Source organism: Megachile rotundata, chromosome 7 (assembly GCF_050947335.1).
Source record: "Megachile rotundata isolate GNS110a chromosome 7, iyMegRotu1, whole genome shotgun sequence".
In the NCBI taxonomy this organism is placed as follows: domain Eukaryota; kingdom Metazoa; phylum Arthropoda; class Insecta; order Hymenoptera; family Megachilidae; genus Megachile; species Megachile rotundata.
The window spans coordinates 8,823,273-8,850,697 of NC_134989.1; the positions used below are offsets into that span (position 1 = coordinate 8,823,273).

The 27,425-nt window shown below is 31.1% G+C and overlaps 3 protein-coding genes across 5 annotated transcripts; 1 reads left to right on the forward strand and 2 right to left on the reverse strand.

Annotated features, from left to right (window-relative positions):
* Positions 1-254: 254 nt before the first annotated feature.
* On the reverse strand, positions 255-14,749 carry LOC100874623 (progestin and adipoQ receptor family member 3). Its single transcript, XM_012286604.2, has 8 exons — positions 14,560-14,749; positions 9,995-10,168; positions 5,862-6,040; positions 5,230-5,386; positions 4,143-4,295; positions 3,335-3,608; positions 2,261-2,428; positions 255-1,205 (listed from the first exon to the last, which is right to left on the reverse strand). Exons 2-7 carry the CDS (start codon positions 10,136-10,138, stop codon positions 2,286-2,288), a joined length of 1,050 nt encoding a protein of 349 aa, XP_012141994.1. The 5' UTR covers positions 10,139-10,168; positions 14,560-14,749; the 3' UTR covers positions 255-1,205; positions 2,261-2,285.
* Positions 14,750-21,585: 6,836 nt separating this feature from the next.
* eff (ubiquitin-conjugating enzyme E2 eff) lies at positions 21,586-25,372 on the reverse strand. 3 transcript variants are annotated; one of them, XM_012286602.2, is made up of 7 exons: positions 25,272-25,372; positions 25,000-25,186; positions 23,531-23,594; positions 23,229-23,260; positions 22,610-22,702; positions 22,432-22,537; positions 21,586-22,291 (listed from the first exon to the last, which is right to left on the reverse strand). In XM_012286602.2, the coding sequence occupies exons 2-7, from the start codon at positions 25,021-25,023 to the stop codon at positions 22,152-22,154; spliced, it is 459 nt and encodes a 152-aa protein (XP_012141992.1). In that variant the 5' UTR covers positions 25,024-25,186; positions 25,272-25,372; the 3' UTR covers positions 21,586-22,151. The 3 variants fall into 3 exon arrangements, with proteins under 3 accessions (XP_012141992.1, XP_003703906.1, XP_012141993.1); XM_003703858.3 differs by having other exon boundaries at positions 22,625-22,702; positions 25,272-25,290; XM_012286603.2 differs by lacking the exons at positions 25,000-25,186; positions 25,272-25,372 and adding an exon at positions 24,325-24,349.
* An 8-nt stretch (positions 25,373-25,380) lies between these two features.
* Positions 25,381-27,367, forward strand: LOC105662622 (uncharacterized). The gene is made up of 3 exons (XM_076534037.1): positions 25,381-25,598; positions 25,770-25,905; positions 26,182-27,367. Exon 3 carries the CDS (start codon positions 26,393-26,395, stop codon positions 27,065-27,067), a length of 675 nt encoding a protein of 224 aa, XP_076390152.1. The 5' UTR covers positions 25,381-25,598; positions 25,770-25,905; positions 26,182-26,392; the 3' UTR covers positions 27,068-27,367.
* Positions 27,368-27,425: the final 58 nt, after the last annotated feature.

Sequence of the window (27,425 nt, forward strand, 5' to 3'; positions counted from 1 at the left end):
AAATTTTGTTATAAATATTTTAATATAATTAATTTTAATTTTAAAATAAAAATTCTTCTCAAATTATTTTCCTATTTTGATATAAAATTGTTTAGAGAATTAATTTTAATGTACATGTAATAATTTATTATAATAAAATAAAATTTATTATTACAATAAAAGTTATTATAATAAAATTCTATTTTAAACAGCTTGCATTTTATTCAAAAATAAAATTTTGTACAACAATAAAGGATAAAAACAATGTTCACAGGTTAAACAACCAAGACAGAATTTATTTTGTAACATAAAATCTTAAGAATACATATCTGAATTTTATTTTACAATTTTTTATATTTTTACTTCTTTCTTTTTAAATAAAATAAATTATTTAGTCATGCGTACAATGCCTGTTTCGGTAGTGCATAAATAATTAACATGAATATAGTTAACTGTTAACAAATGAATTATAAACAGTTTTTAAATCGTGCAAACGTTCTTAGAAAGCCATAGAAATCTACGGGAAAACGAGATCCAGTGATATGTTGAAAATTTCGTCACTGTATTTTTTATATCCAAAAATTGGAAAAATTTCCATCTGTACAAAATATTCTCACGTGTCGTCAAAATACAACATGTTACAACTTTTGTAATACAATGTTGTAATAACAAAGCCCCTGAATATTACTGTATATTATTTTATCTTGTAGTGGTAACTATTTTATCAACTTTAATAGTTTTTACCCATAATAATATTGGTAACCGTATCTATAAATAACAGAGTATTCTCAATAACAGAATCTACAAATTTTATTACAAGGCATTAAATATTTAAACAGGTTACGAAAGAAGAAGTAAAAAAAAGAGGGGTATTCAATACATCTATTTAAAATTTATAAATACAAAATAAATAAAAATTACCAACGCAAGGTCGCGTTAGATTTAACACGTTCACGACGGGAACCACCCGGGTGGTTAAAGAAAATTTAAGAAATTTTAACACGTCACGAACATGTTAAACAATTGGCATTATTATTGTTTCGTTTATCACTTGCTTAACACTAGGTGGAATTAAAATGTTTGTCGCTGATAATACGTCAGTAATGGATTCTCGTTTGCACAAGTTGTGGACGTCTCACTACTATAAAATGGTAGCTTGTTGTAGTATTCTGACGACCAAACATTGAATTCCATAGCGCAAGCACATTCCATATTAAAACCGTAGCCTGTAACATACGAAAGATATTTTATGTAGTTTAGTTGTGTAATTAATTATTGAATATTGTAGGTAAATATAGCAAGGTGTAATGCGAAAATTAAGTGGTATTAAGTTATGTGGAGGTGCGTATTTGGATCGAGGGTGATGTAACTTGGAATGTGTGGATGACAATTAATGTATGGAATGTGTGAAGTCTATTGTGTATTGGAGAATTTTTTGTGGATGACAGTTTGGGTGGTATTTTATTTCTAGTTATTTTAAAATTGCCAAGATTCTAATTCCTAGGTTCCCAAATTTCCACATTTTAAAATCTTAAATTCTCAGATTCCTCGATTCCAAAATCCTCAAATTTCCAATTCTCCAAATCCCCCAAATCCTTAAATTTTCAAATCCTCAAATTTTCAAATCTCTAAATTCCCAAATCTTCAAAGTCCCAAACCCTCAAATTTCAATATCTCCAAATCCCCAAATCCTCAAATCCCCAGATTCTCAAATTCCCACATCCGCAAATTTCCAATTCTCCAAATCCCCCAAATCCTTAAATTTCCAAATCTCTAAATTCCCAAATCCTCAAATTTCTAATTCTCCAAATCCCCAAAACCCCAAATTCCCAAATCTCCAAATCCCCAAATCCCCAAAACCCCAAATCCCCAAATCCCCAAATCCCCAAAACCCCAAATCCTCAAATTCCCAAATCCCCAAAACCCCAAATCCTTAAATCCCCAAATCCCCAAATCCCCAAATCCCCAAATCCCCAAATCCCTAAATCCCCAAATCCTCAAATACCCAAATTTCTAAATCCTAAATTTCTTAATTTCCAAATTCCCAAATTCTTAAATCTTCAAACTATCACACCTCCAAATTCCCAAATTCCTCAATTTCAATATCTTTGCCTCACAGCCCACTTAGCCTTAATAATGATAAGTATGCATGACAAAGTAATGATTTAAGGAACGAAATGTCACAAAAAAAGAAAAACATATTTTCTACAGTGTTTGTTTATCGAAATTCATTTATTATTCTTAGTTCGTCGTCATCGTTACAAGGGGTCATATATCGTACCTGAATGGCCGTCAGACTCCGTATGTCATAATAATTTTATGTTGCTTGGACAGCCATGATTCATTCTGTATTCCACATAGAGCATTCCAGTATTGTGCCAATAGTAAAGAGCCAATACCACTAATAGATGCCACCATTGATGAGAGGAACCGATATAATCCACCCAACCTTTAATTTAAAACAAACAAATATAAAATTTAAAATTATATTACATATAAATTCATGACAATTAAAACTATTATTATAATAAAACTATTTACAAAATTAGATGTGCAAAACGTAACAAAAATATTTTATATAAAACAAGAATTAAATTAAACAGTATTCAAAGGAGTATTTTTCAATAAATTAACTTGTTGAAGCGAATAAACATGGAAAGAGGTTTCAAGGTCACCTTCTAACAAATAAAATTATTACACAGAAAAAGTTTGACTGTTTTTTCCTGAAATAATAGTATATTTTTGGTACAAAAAACAGTGAAGCGACACTAAAAGTGAAACCAAACTTTCGGTTTTTAAATTTAGATGTTAGGGATGTGCTTGATAAATCCTTTTAAGGGACATCAGTAGTAATTCAGTAAATTTTTAATAAAAATTCTTTTGAAAATATTGGTCATTGCTTCAAACACATTAAGTTCATAATTTTCGTTAAATAAATTCTTAAAAAATTCTCCTATATTTTGTACATCAAATGAATCTTCAAACACATAAATGTTTGATCAAATTATTGTTGAAGTTAACTGAACTGCAACCACATTGGTCGTAACCACAATATCATAAAATCGAATAATAATAAAGCATTCTTTTAAGGAACATCAGTAGCAATTCAGTAAATTAATAAAAACTCTTGTAAAAATGTTGGCCATTGCTTCAAACACATAAAGTTCATAATTTTCGTTAAATAAATTCTTTAAAAATTCTCCTATATTTTGTGGATCAAATGAATCTTCAAATACGTAAACGGTTGTTGAATGATCTAATGGTTGTTGAAGTTAACTGAACTGCAACCATACTGGTCGCAAACATAATATCATAAAATCGAATAATGATTAGGCTTTCAATCGTCTGGAATTACCTGGACAAAATCGTTCTGGTATTTTGCTCAAATAAATAACAAATGCTCCACCACTAATGACATACATTCCTAATACCCTTGGAAGTAACATTCTAACGATCGGGTTGTCCATCCCGCCCATAGCAATGCTCCAATGCAACGTTGGCAGCACTCCATAAGCTGCCCATGCGACAAAAACGACTAGCTTGATATTTCCATCAATATCCAGCATTTGTAGGATCATTGCGAATACGAAAATGGCCAGCACGGTTATTAGATAAAAACTCTGCAGCTCCTGTGGACAAATTACGATTCTGTGGTAAAATTACGATTATCACTTACTGCAAATTTCCAGGGTTTAGAAATGGACGCTTCAGAAATTTGTATAACTAAGGAAATAATTGAATAACTAAAGATATGTGGATGTAAGATATTGCAAACGAAAAGTTTTAAATGAACAAATTATGTGGTAAAATTACAATTATCATTTATGTCAAATTTCCAGGGTTTAAAAATGGACCCTTCAGAAACTTGAATAATTTAAATAAGTAAAGAAATAATTAAACAACTAAAGATACGTGGATGTAAGATATTGCAAACGAAAAGTTTTGAGTGGACAAATTATGTGGTAAAATTACGATTATCATTTGTGGCAAGTTTCCATTGTTCAGAAATGATGAGTACAGAAATTTGAATAATTTACATAAGTAAAGAAATGATTGAATAACTAAAGATACGTAGATGTAAGATATTGGAAACGACAAGCTTTAAGTGTTACGAGTTTTACATTGCGTATTGATCCAATATTCAGTTACATAATTTTGTTCACCTTGTGACACCAGAAAGCGTAATAAACTCCAGACATGTATATCGACAGAAGGCTCAGCGCGATGCCAAATAAATCGAACGATAAGAAACGCCAGTAATCCTTTTCGCTTCGACAGGAGAATGTATGGTACACCGACGATAATATCATGCAAGCCTGAAACAGTTTTGAAATTACAGTTTTTGTGAAGACAGAATTAACCCTCTCAAATACTCTTTCCACGTTCACAAATTCTCAAATACCCAAATTCTCAATTTTTCAAATTTCCAAACTCCCAAATTCTCAATTTTTCAAATTTTCACATCTTCAAATTCTCCCGTCCCCAAATTCTCAAGTTCCCAAATTTTCAATTTTTCAAATTTCCACATTCCCAAATTCCCACGTCCCCAAATTCCTACATTCCCAAATTCTCAATTTTTCAAATTTTCACATCCCTAAATTCCCACGCTTCCAAATTCTCAAATACCCAAATTTCCACACCCCCAAATTCTCACGTTCCCAAATTCTCAAATACCCAAATTTCTACATCCCCAAATTCCCACGTTCCCAAATTCTCAAATACCCAAATTTCCACATCCCCAAATTCTCACGTCCCCAAATTCCTACATTCCCAAATTCTCAATTTTTCAAATTTTCACATCCCTAAATTCCCACGTTCCCAAATTCTCAAATACCCAAATTTCCACACCCCCAAATTCTCACGTTCCCAAATTCTCAAATACCCAAATTTCTACATCCCCAAATTCCCACGTTCCCAAATTCTCAAATACCCAAATTTCCACACCCCCAAATTCTCACGTTGCCAAATTTTCAAATACCCAAATTTCTGCATCCCCAAATTCTCAAATACCCAAATTTTCACAACCCCAAATTCTCACGTTCCCAAATTCTCAAACACCCAAATTTCGACATCCCCAAATTCTCAATTTCCCAAATCTGCAAATTCTCAAATTTCCACACCCCAAAATTCTCAAGTTCACAAATTCCCACACACCCAAACCTGCAAATTCTGAAATTCTCAAAATCTAAAATTCCATAAAGTAATAACTTGATCAAACAGACAAAATGGATAAATATTTGTGAACATTACCTGGAAACAGATTAGTAAAAGAGTCACTATGACTTTGTCACCCATGGGTGCATGAATATTCAGCAAACAAAGGTCGTACAAGGTCAGACCGAAAAACAGCATCCACCCAAATATGTGGCTCCATATGTTTACTGTCTCGTTTGTCCACCAGAATATGCTGAAATATTTCATTTTCGTCAATAAAATATACCAAACTATATCAATTATGAGTTAGTTTTGATCAATTATGAATAACTAGATTTATTTATATTCATATTCAAACAACGTATTCAAATATGTTTCTTATGCCTGGTACGTCAGTTTTTTTTTAAAACAAATAAATTTTAAGTTTTTTATCGTTTGATATACTTTTTATATCTTTAAAAGAAAATTGAGAAAAATTGCAATATTTACTATTTACACAAGTCTGTGTTTTTACCGAACAATTTTAATTGAATAAAGTATTTGAAATAATTAAGGTATTTACAAATAAATATCTCATGTGGTATTCTGTGTTTTTATATAGTTTCTTAAAGTAATAAAAGCAGTCACACTTTTGACAAAATATTGTATATGATAATGAACATGTGTTTAAAAATTGTATAAAGTTCTTTGCAAATCATATTAAAAAGTTAGTAATAAAAGTTACAAACCTTTCGACGCATAACTTTGTGGTAAGATAGCCTCGATATCCACGACGAATATACGGGTTGTGCTGAAGATATTCAGGAGCTTCTTTGTAAGAAAGAAGACGTTTCATTTTCTCTTCATCTTCGTGCGTAACTTTACCATGGATCGGCGAATCTTCAAGCTTTCTGGCAGGTGGGTACACCTGAAGAAAATTGTGTGCTTCATTTAACATGTACAAAATTCTCTTTCTAAAATATTTAAATTTTGATCTTAGAACAGCATATGACATTACAAAGTTTAGGATTAAAATTTGATCAATTACATGTGGTTGTGAAAGTTAGAATTTTGCAAAATTATGGTATGCGCCTTCTTGAAATTGAAGAAAATTTCAAGTCGAAAATTTGAAGACCTGTAAATTCTTTAATTTCTAAACTTTAAGTTTGTGAATTTGCAAATTTGTAAATTCTATAAATTCGTAAATTTGTAAATTTGTAAATTCTATAAATTCGTAAATTTGTAAATTCGGAACATTGAAACTAAAAATGTGTGAATTTCAATATTCAAAAATTAACAAATTCTTAAGTTTGAAAAATAGATTTGTCAATGCAAAATGTTGAAGCTATAAATACACAAATTTCAGTATTTAAATCTTAACGTTTACAAAAAAAATTGTTCTTAAATCTAAAAATGATAAAAGTAGAAGTAGATGATAGAAGTAGATTCTTTTTCCTAAAAAAGAAATGAGTTGTCATCATATTATCACCGCAAAAAATTGCAAACGAAATCTTTTATTTCACAGCAGCAGAAAAGAGCGATCGAAACCAAAGTGCAGTGACCGCATCTAACTACACCTGTTCAAATTCGCGCGACTTCCTCCGAAAGAGTCAAAGATACTCCGAAGATTTCACCTCCCACTAATCAATTTTTCATGCAATACTTGATTGCTCCTATAATTATACCACATAAAAGATTTTAGGATGTTATTTCGAAGTTGCTACCCAAAGATGCGAAAGCTGTGAAGTAGGTCGCAACGGTACTTGCCTTTCATCTCAGTGTGTCAAGTTTATACCGCGGGCTTTCTTCTTCGCCTTCGCTGCGTATCTTTCACTAGCGAAATCGATTTTTCACTTCGCTATACTAGTAACCGTGTTACACTGTATCACTACAGCATCATGCTCTTCCGCGACAGATACAGGATATCTCGTGTAAGTGTCGCCGCAAAGTTTCGAGATCTTTACGAGAAAATGGCGGATACTGTGCTTAACCCTTAACTCTTGCGTTCAGTTGCGAATATGTGATATAAAGTAATATAATATGAAATTTATGTAATTCAAAATTTATTATGGAGGAAGTAGTCTATTGGGTTATTAGTTTTATTGTAAGATGCATTCCCTGTTAAATTATTTTGAGATATTTGCTGTATAGCTAAAGTTGCGAATATGTGGTATAAAGTAATATAACATGACATTTATGTAATTTAAACTTTGTTATGGTGGAAGTAGTTTATACAGCTATTAGTTTTATTGTAGTATATATTCCCTGTTAAATTTTGTTGAGATATTTGCTGTATATCTAAAGTTGCGAATATGTGGTATAAAGTAATATAATATGAAATATACGTAATTCAAATTTTATTATGGAGGAAGTAGTCTATACAGCTATTAGTTTTATTGTAGTATATCTTCCCTCTTAAATTTTGTTGAGATATTTGCTGTATATCTAAAGTTCCGAATATGTGGTATAAAGTAATATAACATGAAATTTATATAATTTAAACTTTGTTATGGAGGAAGTAGTTTATAGAGCTATTAGCTTTATTGTAGTATATCTTCCCTCTTAAATTTTTTTGAGATATTTGCTGTATATCTAAAGTTCTGTTTATGTTACAGTAATGTATGACAAAACTTCAAAATTTCAAGATTTCAAAATTTTACAGAAGTTGTAAATTAAGTTTGATTAACTTGAACTCTTAATCTTTCGTCGTACTCTAACTTGCAAGCACACCACATAAAATAATATAATTTAATTTCTACAATGATAGAAAAAGTTTAAATAAAAATTACTAATTTTATTGCAGAATATATTATCTGTTAAATGTTTTTAGAGTGTGACACTTCGGTGTATATATATCTAAAGTACACTTAGTTTATGACACAATATATAACAAACCTTTGAAATAGTCCTCATATTTTACAGAACTATTGCGATGTTTAAAAATTTCGCGACGACATACGCAAGACTGCATAATTACACGTGTTGTAGAATTTAGGATAATTGTAGTTCGGAACTGCAATTTAAACTGAGTGATAATTATACATATTATCGTTTCATTTTTTCAAAGGTACTACGACAGTATATTAGTTAAGCGAGTAAAATAAGAACACTTGAAATAAGATTTTTGAAGAAGGTTTTGTCTATCAAACACCTATAACTCCATATTACATTTATTGTACACATTGTAGCAATAAATATTGTACATGTAAAATATTGATCATACATGTACATGTATTGAAGATACTAAAAACTAAAAAATTTCATTGATAATTTAAGAACTTAATATAATTTATTCAAAAACTTCACTATGACATAATAGATGATTAGCATTGTTAAATTATTACAAGTAAAAATGTATTATTAATCTTGGCTGTCATTAAACATTAAACAGTAAACACGAGTGTAATAGTAAAATAGTAAATATGAGTGTAAATAGTAAATATGTGTAATACAATTCATATTAGTAACTCTAATTACCGCATTATTGTACACGTGTTTCATATTCAAGATTTCAAAATTATGTTTCTAAAGAATATTAAAGCTTAATTTGCTTTTCAAATTTTCTACGTCTAGTGCCATCAGCAATGTGTATTCTTGTGACTTTAATACTCTTATTTTTATAGAGCTAATTGTTTATAAATACTACATTTAAATTATAAGAGTTTTGTTTATTTATTCAAGAGTGTAGAATATGTTTTTACTTTGGACATATACGAACGTATTCGTATTAAGTTATAACCTTTTCGATGACAATGATTTGCTACTCACGTTAGAAATTCAGTGTTTAACCTTGATGCAAATCGAATAAGAAACGGAGAGTCGAAGATGTGAATAACCTGCGCAGTCGTAAACACACGACAATGTTTTGCAAAACTGTTCTAAAGAAATGGAGCATGAATACGATTGTTATGAGAATTACCATATGATTTAGTTAATTATAGGCTGTTCAGAGTGAAAGTCGAGAGCCACAAATATGGACGTATGTGACCACAATCTTTCTTCCGTTTTGTTAAAAAACAACGGCGGTTTTTACTGTTTCCAGTTTAGAAATCAACCATCTAGATTGTTGTAAAGATATATTTTCTTACTTCAACATAATACTGTCTTCACGAATTTCTATTTGACAAAATTGTAGTTCACTATTAAACCCATCACTATTAAATCGTAAATGCAATTTGTTTTTCACACGTACTCAGTTTTGCCATTTTGTGTTATTTATGAAGCTAGAAGCCTTTTAATTATAGCAGAAAATTAAGTTTAATCTCTTGACTTTTAATGTAAAGTCAGACACGTGACGCACGTTACAGTTCAAACGTGGCATAAGTCATGTTTGCATAAGAATGTAAATTTGAACTCAATACAATTGTAATTTGAAGAACTAAAAATCTCCATTTGAATAATTAAAGCTAAAATAACATTTCATCTTAACATTTTAGTAATAAGTGATGTATCTAAAAAATCATAGGTTAAGTGGTTACGAATACTATATAAATTAGATTATGACCTCTTTTCTTATTTTAATTCCTAGAATATTTTTCTATTGTCTTTTTAAAGTGAAATAAAATTAATCCTCTCACAAAGTATAGTTCAACAATCATGCAGTATAAACAAAGTATATAAATAAAGTAATTGTGTCTTAAAAAACGTGAATACACGTGGACACACATTTTTTAATTTTGACGTCTTCCTCCATTAATAGAAAAGCGTCAAAAATTCATCAGTTTAAAAATTAATTCGATATCGATTTACTACGTTTTCGGTTGACCTTTCAAGAAAAATTCATCGCAGCAAATAAATTCAGTCACAATTATAAAATGGTGTAAGATAAAATGGATTAATGGAACCATTTTGTGCAGCAGCAAAAGTTAAAAGGTGTATTTACCTCATCAGTGAGTAGCTTGACCGTCTCTTGTACGATATCTGTATTCGGTTGTTTCTCATGATTATTGTTGTGGGACTGCTCATCGCTCTGCTTCTTTTCGTTTTGATCGCTCACCTCTTCCACGCCAGCTAGTAATTTCATCATTGGAAAGAGTCGAATATCTTACTTGGGAGTCTGCAAAGGAAAAAAATAAGTGTGTCAGCCGGATAAGAAACGGTGTGGTATAGAAAGGTCTCACTTGCTCTAACAATTCGACGTGCATTAGGTAGATTTTTTTTTTAACTGTACTTTTGTAGCTTTCCGCTGTTTAGCCGATTGTCAAGGAGCTGATAACGGTTGCTTACTGCTTATTAACGACACGTTTTAGTCACGCGAACTTAATTTGGAACTTTAATTATTTTAGAGTGTTAATATCGTTGGAAAGAATCTTCAGTATTTGTAGAATGGGGAAAGTGTTGAATTTATAGTCTACAGGTTATTTTGCTAGAGGAACGTTTTAACTACTGAGGTAGAGAAATATAAAATCTGTTGAGGAATTAATCTTTATGGGTTTAAATTATAATTCCATGAAATTATAATCATAAAGCATGATTTCAGATTGAATAGTGTTTGAAATTTTTACATTTTAGCATTCAAAAATTTTGCAAACTTATACTTTGCAGATTTCACCAAAATGTTTGAAATGTTTACATTTTAGTATTCAAAAATTTTGCAAACTTATACCCTGAAGATTTCATCAAAATGTTTGAAATGTTTACATTATAATACTTAAAAATTTTGTAAACTTAAACCCTGAAGATTTCATCAAAATGTTTGAAATGTTTACATTATAATACTTAAAAATTTTGTAAACTTAAACCCTGAAGATTTCATCAAAATGTTTGAAATGTTTGCATTTTAGTATTCAAAAATTTTGCAATACCTAGAAAATTTCCGATATAATAATTAAAAGTAATTAAGCAAGGAAGACATCTAACATAGCCAAGTACTATATTGACAATGAAAGGCAACAAAATTGAAAACCTACGTTACAAAATTGAATCATAGAGTCTTGAATAGCTTTACAACGTTACTATACGCGTCCATTTTCGTTGTGGCAATCAACGTGTTAAAGTGTTAAGGAGAAACTACTCTGAATACGGACAAAAATTGATTGAACATCCTACAACACAATAACGAATTAAACGATATCTCAGTGTGTGTTTGTTAAAGAACGAAGTGACATTAATTACGTCCGTTTAAATATTAATTATATAAAGAGCACACTCTGTTTGAAAAGTAATGTTTTAATTATTTAAGTGCTTATTATGTTCGAACTGTATATTCGACGTGTCAACGTATTAATTACTACTATAAACATAATTATCTCTTTTTTTATACATCAGATGCAAATAACGTAAATAATCATTGGTTCAACCACCATTTTAAAAACTCGTATGTCGTGCGACTAATCACCGTGCTGCATGCAACATCCTCGTCAAAGAATATGAAGATAAAATAATAAAAAGACGCAGAAAATTGCTGCTTCTTGCACGGAACGGATGGAGAAATTTGTACGACACGGAAGGAACTTTGTTATAAGAAAAAAGTGAATGCCCCTTGTTTCTAAACTTTGGTCTTTTACGAGACATTTCTTTAACGAACTGTGCGTGAAAATACGATGTTTTTTGCCGATAAACAGAGATTCTTGCATGCATTGCTAAGCACGTTCAACAAAGAATTTCAGGAAAATTGTATCTCACGATTGGCTATTTTATGCTCTTACACGGAATCCGTTCACTCTCTCCTGCGCGCTGAATGATCTCTCACGTTTAATGTACGAGAAAGTCGAGGCTCTTCGAAACTCGTTACGACTAGGTTTCTGCTTTGAAAAACTTTGTTCCTTGTTTTTAAAATTTTTGTCAGGTGTAGTAACAGATATATGTCTTGTACCGAAGTGATTAATTTCTCAGTCTTGTTTAAATGTTACTCTTCAGAAAATACCTTTAGAAAATTCATTATCATAAGATTTCATAAAATTTACGTATTTAAATACTTCAAAAATTTTAAGCACCAGAATTAACAAATTTTAAAGTGTCAAACTCCTAAAATCGTAAAGTTTAGAATTTCTAAAATTCAAGAGTTATAAAACTCTGAAGTCCCAAAGCAAACCCTAATGTTTAAAAATTGAGAAATTTAGAATTGTTTATGTACCTATGTCAAAAAGCGTAAAAATCCAGCAAAGCGTGTAAAATTAAGAGAAGTCAGAATTCTAAAGCTTAAATTGAGGAATTTGGAAGTTTTATATTCAGAAATATTCATGATCCACTGGTGATGTAGAAACCACTGGAAGATGACATTGAAAAGAAAATGTATTATTAAAAGAAATTAAAAATCTAATACCAATCATTTCTAAAGAATTACTGATTCAACATGAAAATAATAACTTATTGTATACAGACAAAATTTATTTTTCAAAATATATCCAGTATCACACAATAAACGGAAGCAAAGAACTTCATGCAAAGAATACAACTACTAAAATGGCGGCCTTAAATTTATTGCATGCCTCCTCAAATTAATCTCTAGATATGTAAACACTTTGATAAAATAATTAAGATTGAATCTATTCCATTTTCAAACTTTCTCTTCCTCTTTACGAACTATTATACCTTCTCCTGTACAGTCATTGAAAAAATATTTTTTCAGATGATAAATCGTTAGAGGGAAAGAAAGTTGTATAACAAAAAAGAAATTTCTATAAAACATGAAGTTCAAATATCTCTGTCACTATCGAGAAACACGTGCGTGTAGGAAGTTGTTTCTCTTCGGAAGGCTAACACCACTTTCTAAAACATTGCTCTTCGAATCATTTACAAATCATAGATTTTACATAAATATCAATGAAAATGAAGATGAAATGAAGATCAATGAAAAAAGTACATAAAATTTGTAGATAAGAAACAAAGGATATAAGAACAAAGGATCAGTTGAAATTTGGTTTTTGACAAATTATTCAAACGTATGCACCTGTAAATAGCGTCATGAATATTCAATTTGAGGCTGGATAAAGATTAATATTGATGAATGTTCTTTCATGTTCTTCGATAAACAACGACACAAAGCGAAGTAAAAAGATTAAAATTAAAAGAAATTGCTTTTCGAGTATTCTAAACGCGATTCGTAACAAAGTCGGAAACGTTACAAAAAATTAGTATACTCGCAATTTAAATCTGATCAAAATTCTTTAGCCGTTCTCTTGAACTGATTACCTATTCCATTGACAATTCATGCAACGAATAGTCGAAAATTGCAAATTTTCTTTGTAAATCATCCTTGAGTTTGAAGGAAAGGTGAGAAACTAGCGTGTGACTTAGTCACGTCAAATAAAAGTATTTGAAAATGCACAAACTTGCAAAATAATTCACTGTTGAGAAATATTTAAAATTGCATTGGTTTTTGAGGAATATTATGTACTATTTAACAAAGTTCATGTAAGTGACAATTATTGTTTTTTCTTTGTAAGATCAAAATTTTTGCTGAACTCTGAAATTAATATTCACTCTTTGTTTTATTTACTCTTTGTTTCAATATACACCGATATGTAATATGATTGTATATTTGTAATTATAATTTCAAATTAATATTTCTTAGGGTCTACACCAATTATTGACAGCATAGATAACGCGGTTTTTCTAAAAGATAACTTAGAATAACGAAGCTTGTTATAACTGCTACGCGTGATGTCAAACACGCAACCGTCAGCGAGTACGTTGAAAAAATTGATCAAAAATTCACTGTACAGATTAATTATCTCGTTTATTGCGACTGTTTAGCGAAACATACTTAACGTCACTTGGACTTAATGGAATGAACGTAATTACAGTTTTGAAAAACGTGTTTTTAAGACAAATTATTCATATAAATCAGTACTAAAAATGATCAAAGAAATGTCAAGTTTTGCAATTGTGCATATAAAAACGATTGCGGCTGTTGAAAAACTCGGATAACTATTCAAGAGTCAGCCTGAAACGTATTAGAAAGTAAAATACATATCAAAAGAATGAAATATGTTAACAAATAAAAGTAAAATACTGTGTTTGTTCAGTAAAATGCTTTGAAGACTTTTGCTTCAAATTCAGAGTGAAAATGAACGTCACAGAGAAGTAAATGTACATTCAAACGGGACATTTGACCCATTAAACTTTTTTTAAATCAAGCTACTTTTTAAATCCTGAGACAAAGAATTATTTTATGTTTCACCGTTTTTAATTTTAAGTGACGAGTGTACACCGGTAGTAAAGTATCATTTGCCAGTGAAGACTGACAGGAAGTCTTCACAAACTGACAGTCAAGAAAATATTACCCGTTTCAGCCGACAACTCTAAGACTAAAATGCAATTTGTCAGTGAAAATTTTCATCTAGTCACACATCTCTGTGAACACGTGTTCTCGAGCAAACGTTTGACACCGCGTCGCTCACGCGCTATTTTCAATTACCACTTTACAATGATTTAGAACGTTCCTCTTAGTTAAGTTCTAACAATCGCGAGTGTCGATTAATGGTACATTAAGGTGATACGTACCATTCGACTATGGCCGGTGTCAATCTGTACGCGTTCCCCAAGCGATCCGTTTTCGAAAAAAGTGCCGACGGATGTTGAAAATCAATCGAACGTCGATATATCCTTAAGACGGTCAGCTGGTGATAAGTGTGACACCCTGTCCCGCCGAGTGGTGTGCGAGCCGAGAACAGCACTGACACTGAATAAACCGCACCGCAACCAGACGGTCCAAAGCGCCGCTCGATAGATCGAAACACGTGCTCGTACTACGAACTAGCGATGGACTCGACTCATTCGAACAAGTAACCGGAGCGACCGAAGCTTCATCTGGCTCTAATAAAATTGGCGGGATTTTGTTCACGGACTTTTCACTGTTTTGTAGTTTTATGGTTTATTGGTTTGTAGTTATGCTTTACTGTTCGATTCAGTAGTGAAACGGGAAGTTTTCGAGTTTCTAGATTTGCAAACTTACTAATATACAGGTTTTCTAATTTGTCAGGTTTCAGTTCCCAAATTTAAGTTCATAAATTTTCTAATTCTTAAGTTTGTAAGTGTGCTAGTTTTGAAGTTGCAGATTTTCTTAAACTTGCAGATTTTCAAGTATTAATTTCTTAATAATCTTTGGAGACTTGTAGCTCGTATTTTGACTATTTGTTCAGGGATGCTTAATGACAATTATTAATATATGATGTACATATGATGTGCATATATTATTGTACACAACGTGTGATGTACATATGACGCACATATACTATGCACAACGTATGATGTACATATGATGTACATATATTACTGTACACAACATATGATGTACATATATTACTGTGCACAACGTATGATGCACATATGACGTACATACATATATTACTGTACAAAACGTATGATAAAACATTCTTTTAATGACAGCAATAAAATGACCTTAAATCAGCAGTTGCTCCAACAAATTTTTGCTGAGAAGATAAATCAATAAAAATCTTTAGGATGCAATAAATAAAATTACACGTTCCAATAACAGATCAATAACTCCAAATATAAGCGATTATTTCCTCCCATTGATATTGTGTTTACCTGAATTATAGTTTCATACCATTCCAAGCATCCTAGTAATGCTATAATGATAATCTCAGAAAAGTCTGCGCAATGTTTATAAAACGTATTATATAACTATTAATTACTTCCTACGTATGTAATATACATAACCGTAATTACTATGAATGCAGTACTTCTCCAAGAATTGTAATTCATTCTTAAAGTTTTATCGCATTAATACAATTACATCGAACTTGTTTCATTACCCACGGTTTGTACAAAAGATAAATACTTTTTATTTAGGTATCACAAACACGATAAGTCTTTGTGAGAACTAAAATTAATTTCGGCAGTCTTATCTCAGTAGCTACTTTATACTACTTTCGTAACATTTACATATTTGAGTTTCCGTAAACAGGAAAGATTAATATTCGCACTTCATGAAAGATTAATACTCTTTTTTTAGATATTATGGAGTAAATTTTTTTCTTGTGAACTGCTTTTAATTCTGCCATTTTCAATTTGCTACTTAGGTAGATTAGATTGAATTTTTTACACTTTTATACTACTTACGTAGGATTTTAGTGTGGCTACTTTTTATTTGAGCTTAATGCAGTTATTTAATGTGATTGTGTATGTAATTTCTTATCCTTATTCGATCTTGAAACTTGTACGTATTTTATAAGTAATGAACATAATGAGTCTTTCAGTAATTAACATTATTATGGCCTGATTACTTTATATAATATTTATATCATTCAATTGCATTTTTAAATAAAAATAAATGCTCTATTTAACTAGCGTGAATTGTTATTAATTTTTGATTATTTTTCTCAAAAAATACAAGAGATTTTCTCAAAAGACAAGAAATGTTTTTAATAATGTCAGTAATTATGAAATGTGCTATTTATTTATGTTTTACAAAATATCAGAATTTCATAATATATGCTATATAATACAATGTATTATTTTATTTAGCATATTTGCAACACAACATTGGTTTAAATTAAACATTTCTACGTTATTATACAATTGCCTTATTTAGATTTAATATATGTATTTTTATAATATACATTTCTAATTTAGAGAATCAATATTTTTTATTTACTTTTAATATATGAATCCGATAAATCTTTTTATGAACGAATATTCATTACTTTTATCGTGGTATCTGGTTATTTCGTACCATGTACCTGGAATTCATAAAAAAAGGAATGTTCTTTCTTTAGCCACTGTTATTATATTGTGCAATCCATGAATCATTTTGTACACAAAGTACTGCACTGACACAGAACAAAGTAGTCCAACCATTCTCAAACAATCAGTATAAAATTATTGAACAGTAATTGGTTATTAGTACAAAATTATACTATAAAATGGACTAAAAAATGTAAATTCCCATGATTTCTTACGAGTAAGCTAATTTCTAAGAATATACCTTCTGAAGAAATAAAAAATAATTGACTTCATTTTAATTTAAGAACTCGTACATTGTTAAAATATTATTACTTCTCACACATTATATATTTTACTTATGCACCTATTATTTTTATCTATAGTGTCAGTCTCAAATCATTATGCGATATATTACTGTGTTAGATCGACGTGCGTTGTATACTGTTAGATTGCCATAAATTATGCAGCTACTCCTTAAATTGCCGCATATTAAATTACTACGCATTGTTAGATCACTGGGTGTACATATAGTTACACTTTATATAGCCACGTGTTTTACACTTATGCATCATATGTTAGATTATCGTATATCGACTTGCGTTTTATAGTCATGCAATATATCACCATACATTAAGTACTCCGAGAAAAGGAGATCCACCTGCTAATTAAATACACGAATGATTTTAATCCTACGCTCAAAATAAATAAAACTAATTCAGATAATATCAATTGCATTGCACCTATATTCTACTAAACTCGATAAAATTATGTCTCATAAAATGTTGCCGAATTAGCTTTCAAAAGATTTATGAAAAATTAGAAACCGTTACAAGTTTCCTAATGTTGAGTATTAACCGAATAATTAAGCGAATATTACTGGACCGAGGAATTTGCAGATAGTGCCAGCTTTCTATTCTTTTCACGTTAAGATGCTAGATAGGAAGATCCTTGGTATACAGTACATTCCATTGTTACATGTACAAAAATGACAAAGACGTACTTAATACAGGGTTTGTCCAATAAGTATCCGGACTGATTTTTTTCTGCTAGTTTGGTAGATCAGGGAGCAATCTCTATTAGCTAGATCGATGCGGAAAGTTGTTATGTATAATAAAAATCTAGATTCATTTGTTTTCCACCATTTGTTTCGTTTATATCGTGCTTGAAGTGGAAGCGTATTTAACGTTCGCGTCGAGATTGAAGATGCAACGAAACATCGAGCAGCGTTGTGTGATTAAATTTTGCGTTAAGCTAAATAAATCTGCTACGGAGACATTTAATATGATTCGTCAGGCCTACAAGGATGATTCCATGTCCAGAACGAGTGTTTTTGAGTGGCACAAAAATTTCAAAGATGGCCGTGAAGACGTTGAAAACGAGCAACGCGTTGGACGACCGTCGTCGTCCCGATCCGATACGAATGTCGACAAAGTGCGGGAAATTTTGAATTCCGATCGCCGTTTAAGCATTCGTTTAATTGCACAGGAATTAAATTTAACGAAATCCATTGTTCATTCAATCGTAACCGACGATTTGCAAATGCACCATCACGACAACGCGCCGAGTCACACGTCGTTAATTGTGAGACAGATACTGACGAAGCATAACATCACAACACTACCCCAACCACCCTACAGTCCAGATATGGCACCCTCTGATTTTTTTCTGTTCCCTCGCATTAAAAGAAACCTTAAAGGACATCGTTTCGGGACGATTGAGGCGGTTCAAGCGGCTTCGACGGAGTGCCTGAACAGTCTTACGCTTGCCGACTTCCAGGAAGCGTATAAACAATGGAAAACCCGCTGGCAACGGTGTATTGATGCAGGAGGGGCATACTTTGAAGATTATTAACTCAATGTACGTATATCTTCAACGCACTTCATTTTAGGACATCAATCCGGATACTTATTGGACAAACCCTGTATTAAAGACTGCATTATCATAATTGATTGTATTGAACACAATACCGAAAAAATGAATATCATTTCTACAGAAATTGAAATAACGTAAGTAGAACGCACGCACCTTGACGACCTACATGCATATGTATTTTATATACGCAGTATCCCCGTTTTGTGAATAAAAATAAAATCAGTAAAATGACGAATTGATGATTCTTATTAAACGAATTTTTAGTTATGTTGAACGAAGGTAAAAATCTTCGAAACAAGCAGAAGTGATTTTTTACTCTCATTTATTATTTTGTATGTGTAACAGCATTTTTTAATTAAGCTTGAATAAATTACGACGAAATAAATTGCTTGAGAAAATGTTAATATCTGTGTCATAATATCCTTAGTATGTCAAGAAGTAATTAAATCGTCACTGTTTTGTCATTAATATCGATATAAAGTTGCTCATTATAATCTTTAGAGATCCCCAGCATAAATGGGAATAATTAATAATTTAAGCTGGTTCTGCATTGTTAAAAAATTCAGAAATTTAGATATTTAGAATTTTAAAAAATTAGAAATGTATTCTCAAATTATTAGGTTTGTACAACTTTTTAAAATTAGAAAAGCAATGAATGAATTTCAAATTTTCATTCGTTTCAAAACTTCCAGTGCAATAATATTGCAAATTTGAATATCTATTACGTCAATAATCTTAGTCCATTTTGAACTAAATTAAGATGATCAGATAATTGTTAATTACAAAGATAAATTGTGTAGATATTTAGTTTCCAAATTAATTGATCAGGCGAGGATACGCTTATCTCCATCGCTGAATATGCTACCTCAGCAAGTTTCTGCCAACACTGCAGTAAAATACAACGGTCAAGAGCGACCAGGGCAAAAGGGGGAAAGCCTTTGCCACTTTCACCGTTCCTCTTCTTTTTTAACATATCGTAAGCTTCCACATTTGACTCAACAACAGTTTCGTCCTTCGTGAAAGTCTAATAAAGACATCTGCTGGTTCACTCGCGTACCTCGGACTTCTAATTATACAAAGATATTTTATTTGTTCCAAGTTCACTGTCTGTGAATGGACTATAGATGGTAAAACTTTGGATCAATCAACTATATACCGAGGACAATGATTTCACCTTAAAAGTTTCATAAACAGCTAAGAAATTTATGAAAGGAGGTATAGAAAATTATACTCATTGTTACATGAGTTGAGAACTTTATTTTGTCAAAGATTTTGTTTTAGAAATTTAAATAATTTTATGACAATGGAAGAAAATATTTGTTAAAAAGTGTTCGAATATTGAGAAAAGAAGAAACAATCACAGTAGTAAAATTTAGGTCCAAGTAGAATTTGAAATAGATCGAACAATATGATATTTTGCTATTCAGCAGTGATTTCGGTAACAAATGATTAAAAATTAAGATGCTAGGTTTTATCGTCATATGGAATTTATTATATAAAGGGCTAATGCTAAAATAATAATTAATTATAATATATGTATATATACATATCCATGTACGTATGTATATATACATATATATAATAATAATTACACATGAGATGTGATAATAATAATTAATTACACATGAGTAGTTTCCTTCTAATAGAGATGAACGATGATTCACTTTCGGGGTTGGGGGCAAATATTTAAATACCTGATTTGCCGCGTGTTTACTCGTAATTAAATTACAGCAGTATACGTTCGTACGAGACAAAATCGACATTAACAAGTGGTATACCATATTACATACTAATCGATTTGTCTTCTCTAGGCTTCGTACTCGCTCTGCGTTTGCCATACTTTTTAAGCACCGATTTACAATCGAGACGTTGATCGTTTACACACTTTACACCATTCGCAAGACAAAATCGTTTACTTACTCTCTAATTAAGTGATCATCTTTACGATGTCTCGGATTTTAAACATTATCTAGGATTAGAAGCCGAAACACTGCCAGCACCGGCAAAGGGGTGCATCGTTTCTAGATTAATTTAAACAAACTAACAATGAACGACACGTTGTGTACCAACGTGTTCTTCCATCATGTAAAAATTATTATTAGGTAGATTTTTTTTGGGAAATAATTTCGAATCTTATTGCAGTCCTTTGCAGCCACAATATACACATATGAAAAATATATAGCATTGAAAACGTATCACGGTATTAGTAAGACTAAACTCTATTTAATGGTCATTTTATTTGAAGAGTTTTATAACATTAGTTTATACGAATAGTATGTACTTATATTGTGGGTGGAAAGGAAACTTAAGATATGTACTAAACAACAATAATAATAATAATAATAATAATAATAATAATAAAAAATTATCGCTTAAAGAAAAATTTACACGCAAAACAATAGTAAACGCACTGATTCGAGTAAAACATAGTGACGATCGAACTTTTAATTCGTAAGGTACGACGCATGACTTTATCGATAATATAATGACGCATTATTAATAAAATGAATTTAGAGTTTTACAAATTCACTGATAAGCTTTTGGGGCTCATTGAGATATTTTGTATCTAATTCATGACGCGTTTTACGTAAGAATTCAAACAAAATGTACTTCGCACTCATCATTTATCGATAAATAGTGACACCGATCACTACACTTTTCTTATATGCAAACAAAGCTAGATGATGTTAAGATTCGCGACCTTAAAAACTTGTGGATGTATTTGATTCAATTAGGATCGTACAAGTCCGTGAACGGCAGGTACCTTATGTCCCGGTCGGTTATGTTGCTAAAAGTTTCTATTTGTTTGTATACTATAAGTTATCTGAAGCTGTATAGTCCAATTTATCGATTAATGATATGCATAATTAAACTACTACACACACACAGGAACCAAACCAGAAATTTCGAGTTACTCGTAGAATTTGTTAGATAGGTAAGGAATTTTAATAATTGAACAAAACATACAGGTATATTTTCAGTAGTATTTATATATAGCCCAGTCTTACAAAAAAGTGACCGCATCGTTCCAAGGGACGGGCAAACATTGCTCATTTGCGTTAAAACTAACAATTGGTGTGCTGTCAGTTCAAGGTTTTCATTTCACTGAGAAAGTAGGTATATATAATTACGGTATAATAAGCACAATGATTAGAAATTAAACTATTAAATTCAAATACAAATCCTACTTTCACTCTCCTATATTTTACTTCCATTTTTTTTTTATTTATGAAAATCAAAGCGGACATGTTTCTTTTTTTCCTGATTTATATATATATATATAATGTTATGTGACCACCTTTCAAATTGCCTCAATTGCCATTGTGGCAACGTCTCAATATTCGCAGGCCTCTCGGGACGAAGGGAACTTCAGATCGATCGCGTTTCTCTGAGCATTCTCCGAGCCCGAGTACTGGCTTAAGTTTAAAAGTAGACGAGCCATAGCTAATTTCAATCGGTGCTGATGCATAAGTGGCAATAGGCTGGGGCTGCTTGTTGGTGGCTTTTAGATGTTGAAGTCAGCAGAGATTGGCGCATCACATGGCATATTTGCGCGTCCACTCACGTGCCAATTCATTGTACTTCTCCCTGTCAGTTTTGTATAACCTTGCTATCTCTGGTACCAGAGGGTCATCTGGATTTGGATCGCACAGTAATGAGCATATTGATAATAACACTGAAAACAAGGAAACTTTCATAATGTAGTCCAAACATTTTAGACATTTTTACGCATAATATTAAAATATTGACTCAGATAATTGTTGCATTCTATTATTTATCGTTTTTAATTTAAATTATATTTGCAAATTTATGTACCCTTTGATATGGTAAGTGCTGGTGACCACTGCGATCTTAAAATATCCAAACAAATACTTCCATTACTGTTGATATTTGGGTGATAAATTCTAGTCGTAAAAGCAACCTGTACAAATGTGCACTGAATGAATATACTAATCACACATAATAGTAGGCATATCAAACAGTGTTATCTTACATTTAATGTACGTACCTTAGGTGGTTTGAATGGATAGTCTGTGGGGAAATGAATTGTAAGGAAAAACACACCTCCTTGATACGGACTGTCAGGCTGAAAATAATATTTACTCCAAATTATGTACTAATATTTAATATGTACCCATTTAAATACAACATGGTTCTTGTAGATTTTCAAATAAATAAATACAACAAATAATCACTTATTAATTAAAAAATTTAACAATAAATCATGTATCAATCTCATTAAAAATGGATTGATTGGAAAAAAGTTAATGATATGAAAAAGAAACAATACAACATAATAAAATATCAATACAGTATTAAAAATATAATTAAAGATATAAAATCTTAATAGGTTATTATTATGTCAAACATTACATGCACTATATCTTAAACAAAACTGTTAATTAAATATAACAAAAGATAAATTTTATTGCTTGGAAGTTACCTTTAAATGTCAGAGTCAAAGTGAAGATACTTGGAACTAATGCTTACAAATTATATGTACATATATATTAACACAATTCTCCAAAAAAGTAGATACTTTCAATTTGACACATATTAGTTCAATTAATTAATAATGATAAATAAAAATATAAAATTTTATGTATACTTACTGGTCCCATAATAGTTGCTTGCCAATGGAATACTGAAAACAATCATAAAATTAAATGTAGAAGCTTTAGTTTACTAAAAATCACTAATAAGCAGAAAACTAAAGCATGATTAATAATTATACCTAAATATCTAAAGTTTATAGCTTTATAAAAATTGATTAAGATTAATTACAAATCAACTTTATTTTCTGTGTATTATAATAAACAAACAAGTTTTTAGAGTAGCAAATTGTTCAAAGTTTAATAGTTTAATATTCTGTAATTAGTGCATATATAATCATAAGTGGCATTAATAAACTTACAGTCGTCTCCTACAGGACCAGCAGAACATTGTGCCGGTGGATCTCTACCAAGGTCCTGAAGTTCCTGAGTATGAAAAAAGAAAACATTTTCATAACAGTATAAGTAAAAACTGTTAACACTCTTAAATAATAATTCAAATTCCAAATACATTATATCATCTGACATGTATCAACATTTATGAATGTTATTTTTAACATAAATATCATATGGTTAAAAATATATTCTATCAATAATATGTCTACATTATGCATTGCATCATAAAGCTTAAAGTAAAAGGACTATATCTATATGTTTAAGTTCAGTTAAGAAACATATGAAACATGTGTAAACAAAATGTTCTAGAACATTCTTACATATGTGTATATAATACATTGATATGTATATATTACAGATATGAATTATATAAATTTTAATACTTTACAATGTCTGATTTCAAGCTTATACAATAATTGTTTTATAATTGACATATCATACATATCAAAAACATAGATCAGACTGAATCATCGATGAGAAGACAGAAATTACTAAAAGCTTAAAATAAAAGAAAGTGGATTGCAACATCTGTAATGCAATGAATTAAATGTTATAATGCTTTGATTAACAATAATTAACAGAAGTAATTAAGATAAGTTTTGCTCAATGGATGTGTATGTTTATATTAGACAATGGTATAAGCTAAAGTATTCTTATTACTTATGTTCTAATGGAGATACAATTATAAAATTTATGTTAGAAACAAAGTGACATAGTGCCTTGTGTTAAATATGATTATTGTGTGGCCAATTCACTTAGCGATTTCCATTCTTTTGTCCAGTTGGTTGGACTGATGCTCCGACTGAGAAACATTATAATGACTGACAGGTCAAATCACTGGCATGCATCATACAGAAATATATCAGTTCTAAATGATTCACTTTATCTCATTAATGTGTGTACAGCCACACAGGGAATTCCATGTTATTCATTAAAACAAGTAAGCAATGGTCACTAGAAAAAATTTTGTGATGATATATCTATGTCCACAAATGGACTCTGAATGCACTAATGAAATTTTCGTAATTTCTGAGTTATCTATAGCTACATACATATATGTATATACGTATATATGTATATATATGTATATATAGATGTATGTAACGCACGGTTTTACGTTACTTCCGGCAATTTATTGGGTAGCCACTTAAAATTTTTTTTAGAATTTCACTGTCACCGTAGCTACTACGTCCACTGGCACAAAGTGGCACTGTGCTGCGTGTGCAATGCACTACATCGACATGAACGCATATGCAAATAAATCAAAGCACAATCGAAGAATGTAAAAAAAGGGGGAAAAGCCAACATGATTTTCAATGCTGGCTCACATTGCTTCACTGCAAAATCGTTAAGGGCGTTCAACCGCATTTGGCACACATCACATTAACACCCGACTGTCTTTGTACAATACGAACACCTCTAATCATTCACATACCTTATTAATTCGTTTTAAAGCCATTTGTTGAACTGTGTGTTGATATTAACCGGCTGAAAACCAGACAGCGATACCCGCTAGCCGAAGATCTTTGATTAGGGATTGCAAGATGGCTGCCTTCTAAACGTAGTCTTACTACGATGGTCAAACCAAAATCCGTCAACTATTCTTGTACAACCTCTTTCACCTTCGGATAAAGCATTCTTAATCACATCTACGACTATTTTAACAGATTAATTTTATAACGCAAACATTTCAACGAAAAATAATACCTCCGTAATTTTTCTTACATCTTTTGTTGCAAAATTAAGTCAAAGTCTTTACGGATTTCCTTTTATCGGCAACTAGTGGATTTTTAACATTATACCATCATTTCTCGGTAGATGTCGTGATGAAAGATGTAAATGATTGGCCAATATGAATGATTAAAACAAATTCTTTTTATATATGTCTATTATGTATACAGGGTGTTAAGAAAAGGTTTATGTATTAAAGAACAAGTGGGTTGAAAAATGACTACAATTGAAGTTCTACATTTTATTAAATGCAACAAAGATGTCACGGTCAAAGTCAGTTTTATATATTTAAACATTACGAAGGTAATTATCTTTTACACATTGTGAAGTTGCAACAAAACTATCTACAATGATTAAAGATTTTTTTGTAGTTTCATTGTTACAATCAGTACAGGGTTTTTCATAACATGTGGACCCACTTCAAGAGGGGACTCAAACAATGGAAAACATATGTCCGATTTGACCTTGTTTCAGAGTTATCACCACTTTTGTGCTTCAATAATCTCTGACAACTTATCTTCAGAAGGTGTTTGAAATATCTTCGGTTAAAAAAACTGAATGCATTATTATTTTAATCTTCCACGTCCGATAATAAATCTTTGCACTCAAGGTCAGTCAAGTCGCTTTTTCACATTGAATAAAAAATACGAGCTTGATTGCATCTATTTTTCCATCGATTTCCTCAAGTACGTTGAAAAGGAGATACCAATTTAAATCAGTTCGTTAATATTCATTTGCAAAAGTCATATCTCAGTAAACGGAGTACATATAAAAATATAAAAAAAATTAATAACTTTACTGATAAATGAAGTTGCTTTACTGATTTATTTAATTTTTATTTTAAAACATAAAATACTTATTTCAATACAATGACGTTATTTAACAGAATCAAAATTGAAGAACCTCCAAGAAATTTCGCAATAACTTTATTACTCGACATATTTACTACATCGATCCCAAAGAAATATTCAAATTATGTCTTGAACATATTTACAATGTAGATAGTAAAACAAAACAAATTCAAATAGTAAAGGTTAGACAATTCAGAAAATTGATAAGTATACTACAACGATAATTTAGGGTTTACACCTGCAAATATGCCCGAAAATAAGAGAAAAGTCCCAGGATGTTACTGTATTCATAAAAAATTGCACAAACCACCAAAAAAGAAGGAGCAGTGCAAAAAGAAGAGGCAGACGTTCGTGTATAATCCGGAAGAGGATATGTGGCACGAGCCATACATGAGAGATTTGAGAAAGGAATTTTCGGATGTGTCAATATTATGTGATTCAAAGATCGAATTGCCGTGGAAGGACATCGCGTTGCCAGTAGCTGGCATGAAAATTCGTCAGGATGCTTCACTGACACCGTTAAGCGATCCTACGGAGCAAGGCGAGGATGGCGACGAAGAACTGGCGCAAAAAGAATCTGAAGGCACCATGCCTCTACCGTGGAAGGATTTGATCATCACGGAAACAGTACCATCGTCGAAGGCTGATCCTGCAAGCTGTGATTCCACGTTGGAAATTCCGTGGAATGATCTCGTGCTCGAACCACCGGTAGAGATACGACCTGTACAAGAGGAAGCTTGCGTTACCGATGACGTCGAAATTCCATGGGATGACATTTTACTACCTCGAAATATAGTAATCGAGTCGCAACCAAAGAAACATCCATCTTCGAAATATCCACCCCGGTCGAGCAAAAAAGGTGCTAAATGTTGTTGCGCTAGTGTTGGATGTAAGATGAGAATGACAGCTTCATGTAAATAACATTGTAAATAACGGGAGAACGTAATACAACAATGAAATTGATATTATAATAAACGAGTTTCCTGCAGGATATATTCTTTGGTTTGAGCTTCAAAATGGGAGATTTAGTTTATGTACAAAGGACAATTTCTTAATAAATATGTTTCACTTTAATTTTTAGAAATTATAGGAAGTTTTCTTGAGACAACATCAGATTCAACATCTGTAAAAGCATTTTGACATTTAAAATAGAGTTGGCTGTATTTGAAAGAACATTTACTTTTACCATAGTAGCAATAAATAATTTGCCCATGAATTAAATTTGTTTATTCTTCCTCAGAGAATTACGTCAATACTATCTTCCATACTTGAGACCATG

Excerpts from the sequence above, each read along its gene's own strand:
- eff (XM_012286602.2), bottom strand. The coding sequence starts at position 25,023 with ATGGCTTTAAAACGAATTAATAAG. Across the intron at positions 22,703-23,228 it reads AAGCAACTATTATGGGACCA|CCTGACAGTCCGTATCAAGG; the intron begins GTAAGTATACAT and ends TATTATTTTCAG. Across the intron at positions 22,292-22,431 it reads AGCACTTACCATATCAAAGG|TGTTATTATCAATATGCTCA; the intron begins GTACATAAATTT and ends CCTTGTTTTCAG.
- LOC100874623 (XM_012286604.2), bottom strand. The coding sequence starts at position 10,138 with ATGATGAAATTACTAGCTGGCGTGGAAGAGGTGAGCGATCAAAACGAA. Across the intron at positions 5,387-5,861 it reads ACAAAGTTATGCGTCGAAAG|CATATTCTGGTGGACAAACG; the intron begins GTTTGTAACTTT and ends GAAATATTTCAG. Across the intron at positions 3,609-4,142 it reads ACGCTTTCTGGTGTCACAAG|GAGCTGCAGAGTTTTTATCT; the intron begins GTGAACAAAATT and ends ATTTGTCCACAG.
- LOC105662622 (XM_076534037.1), top strand. The coding sequence starts at position 26,393 with ATGCCCGAAAATAAGAGAAAAGTCCCAGGATGTTACTGTATTCATAAA.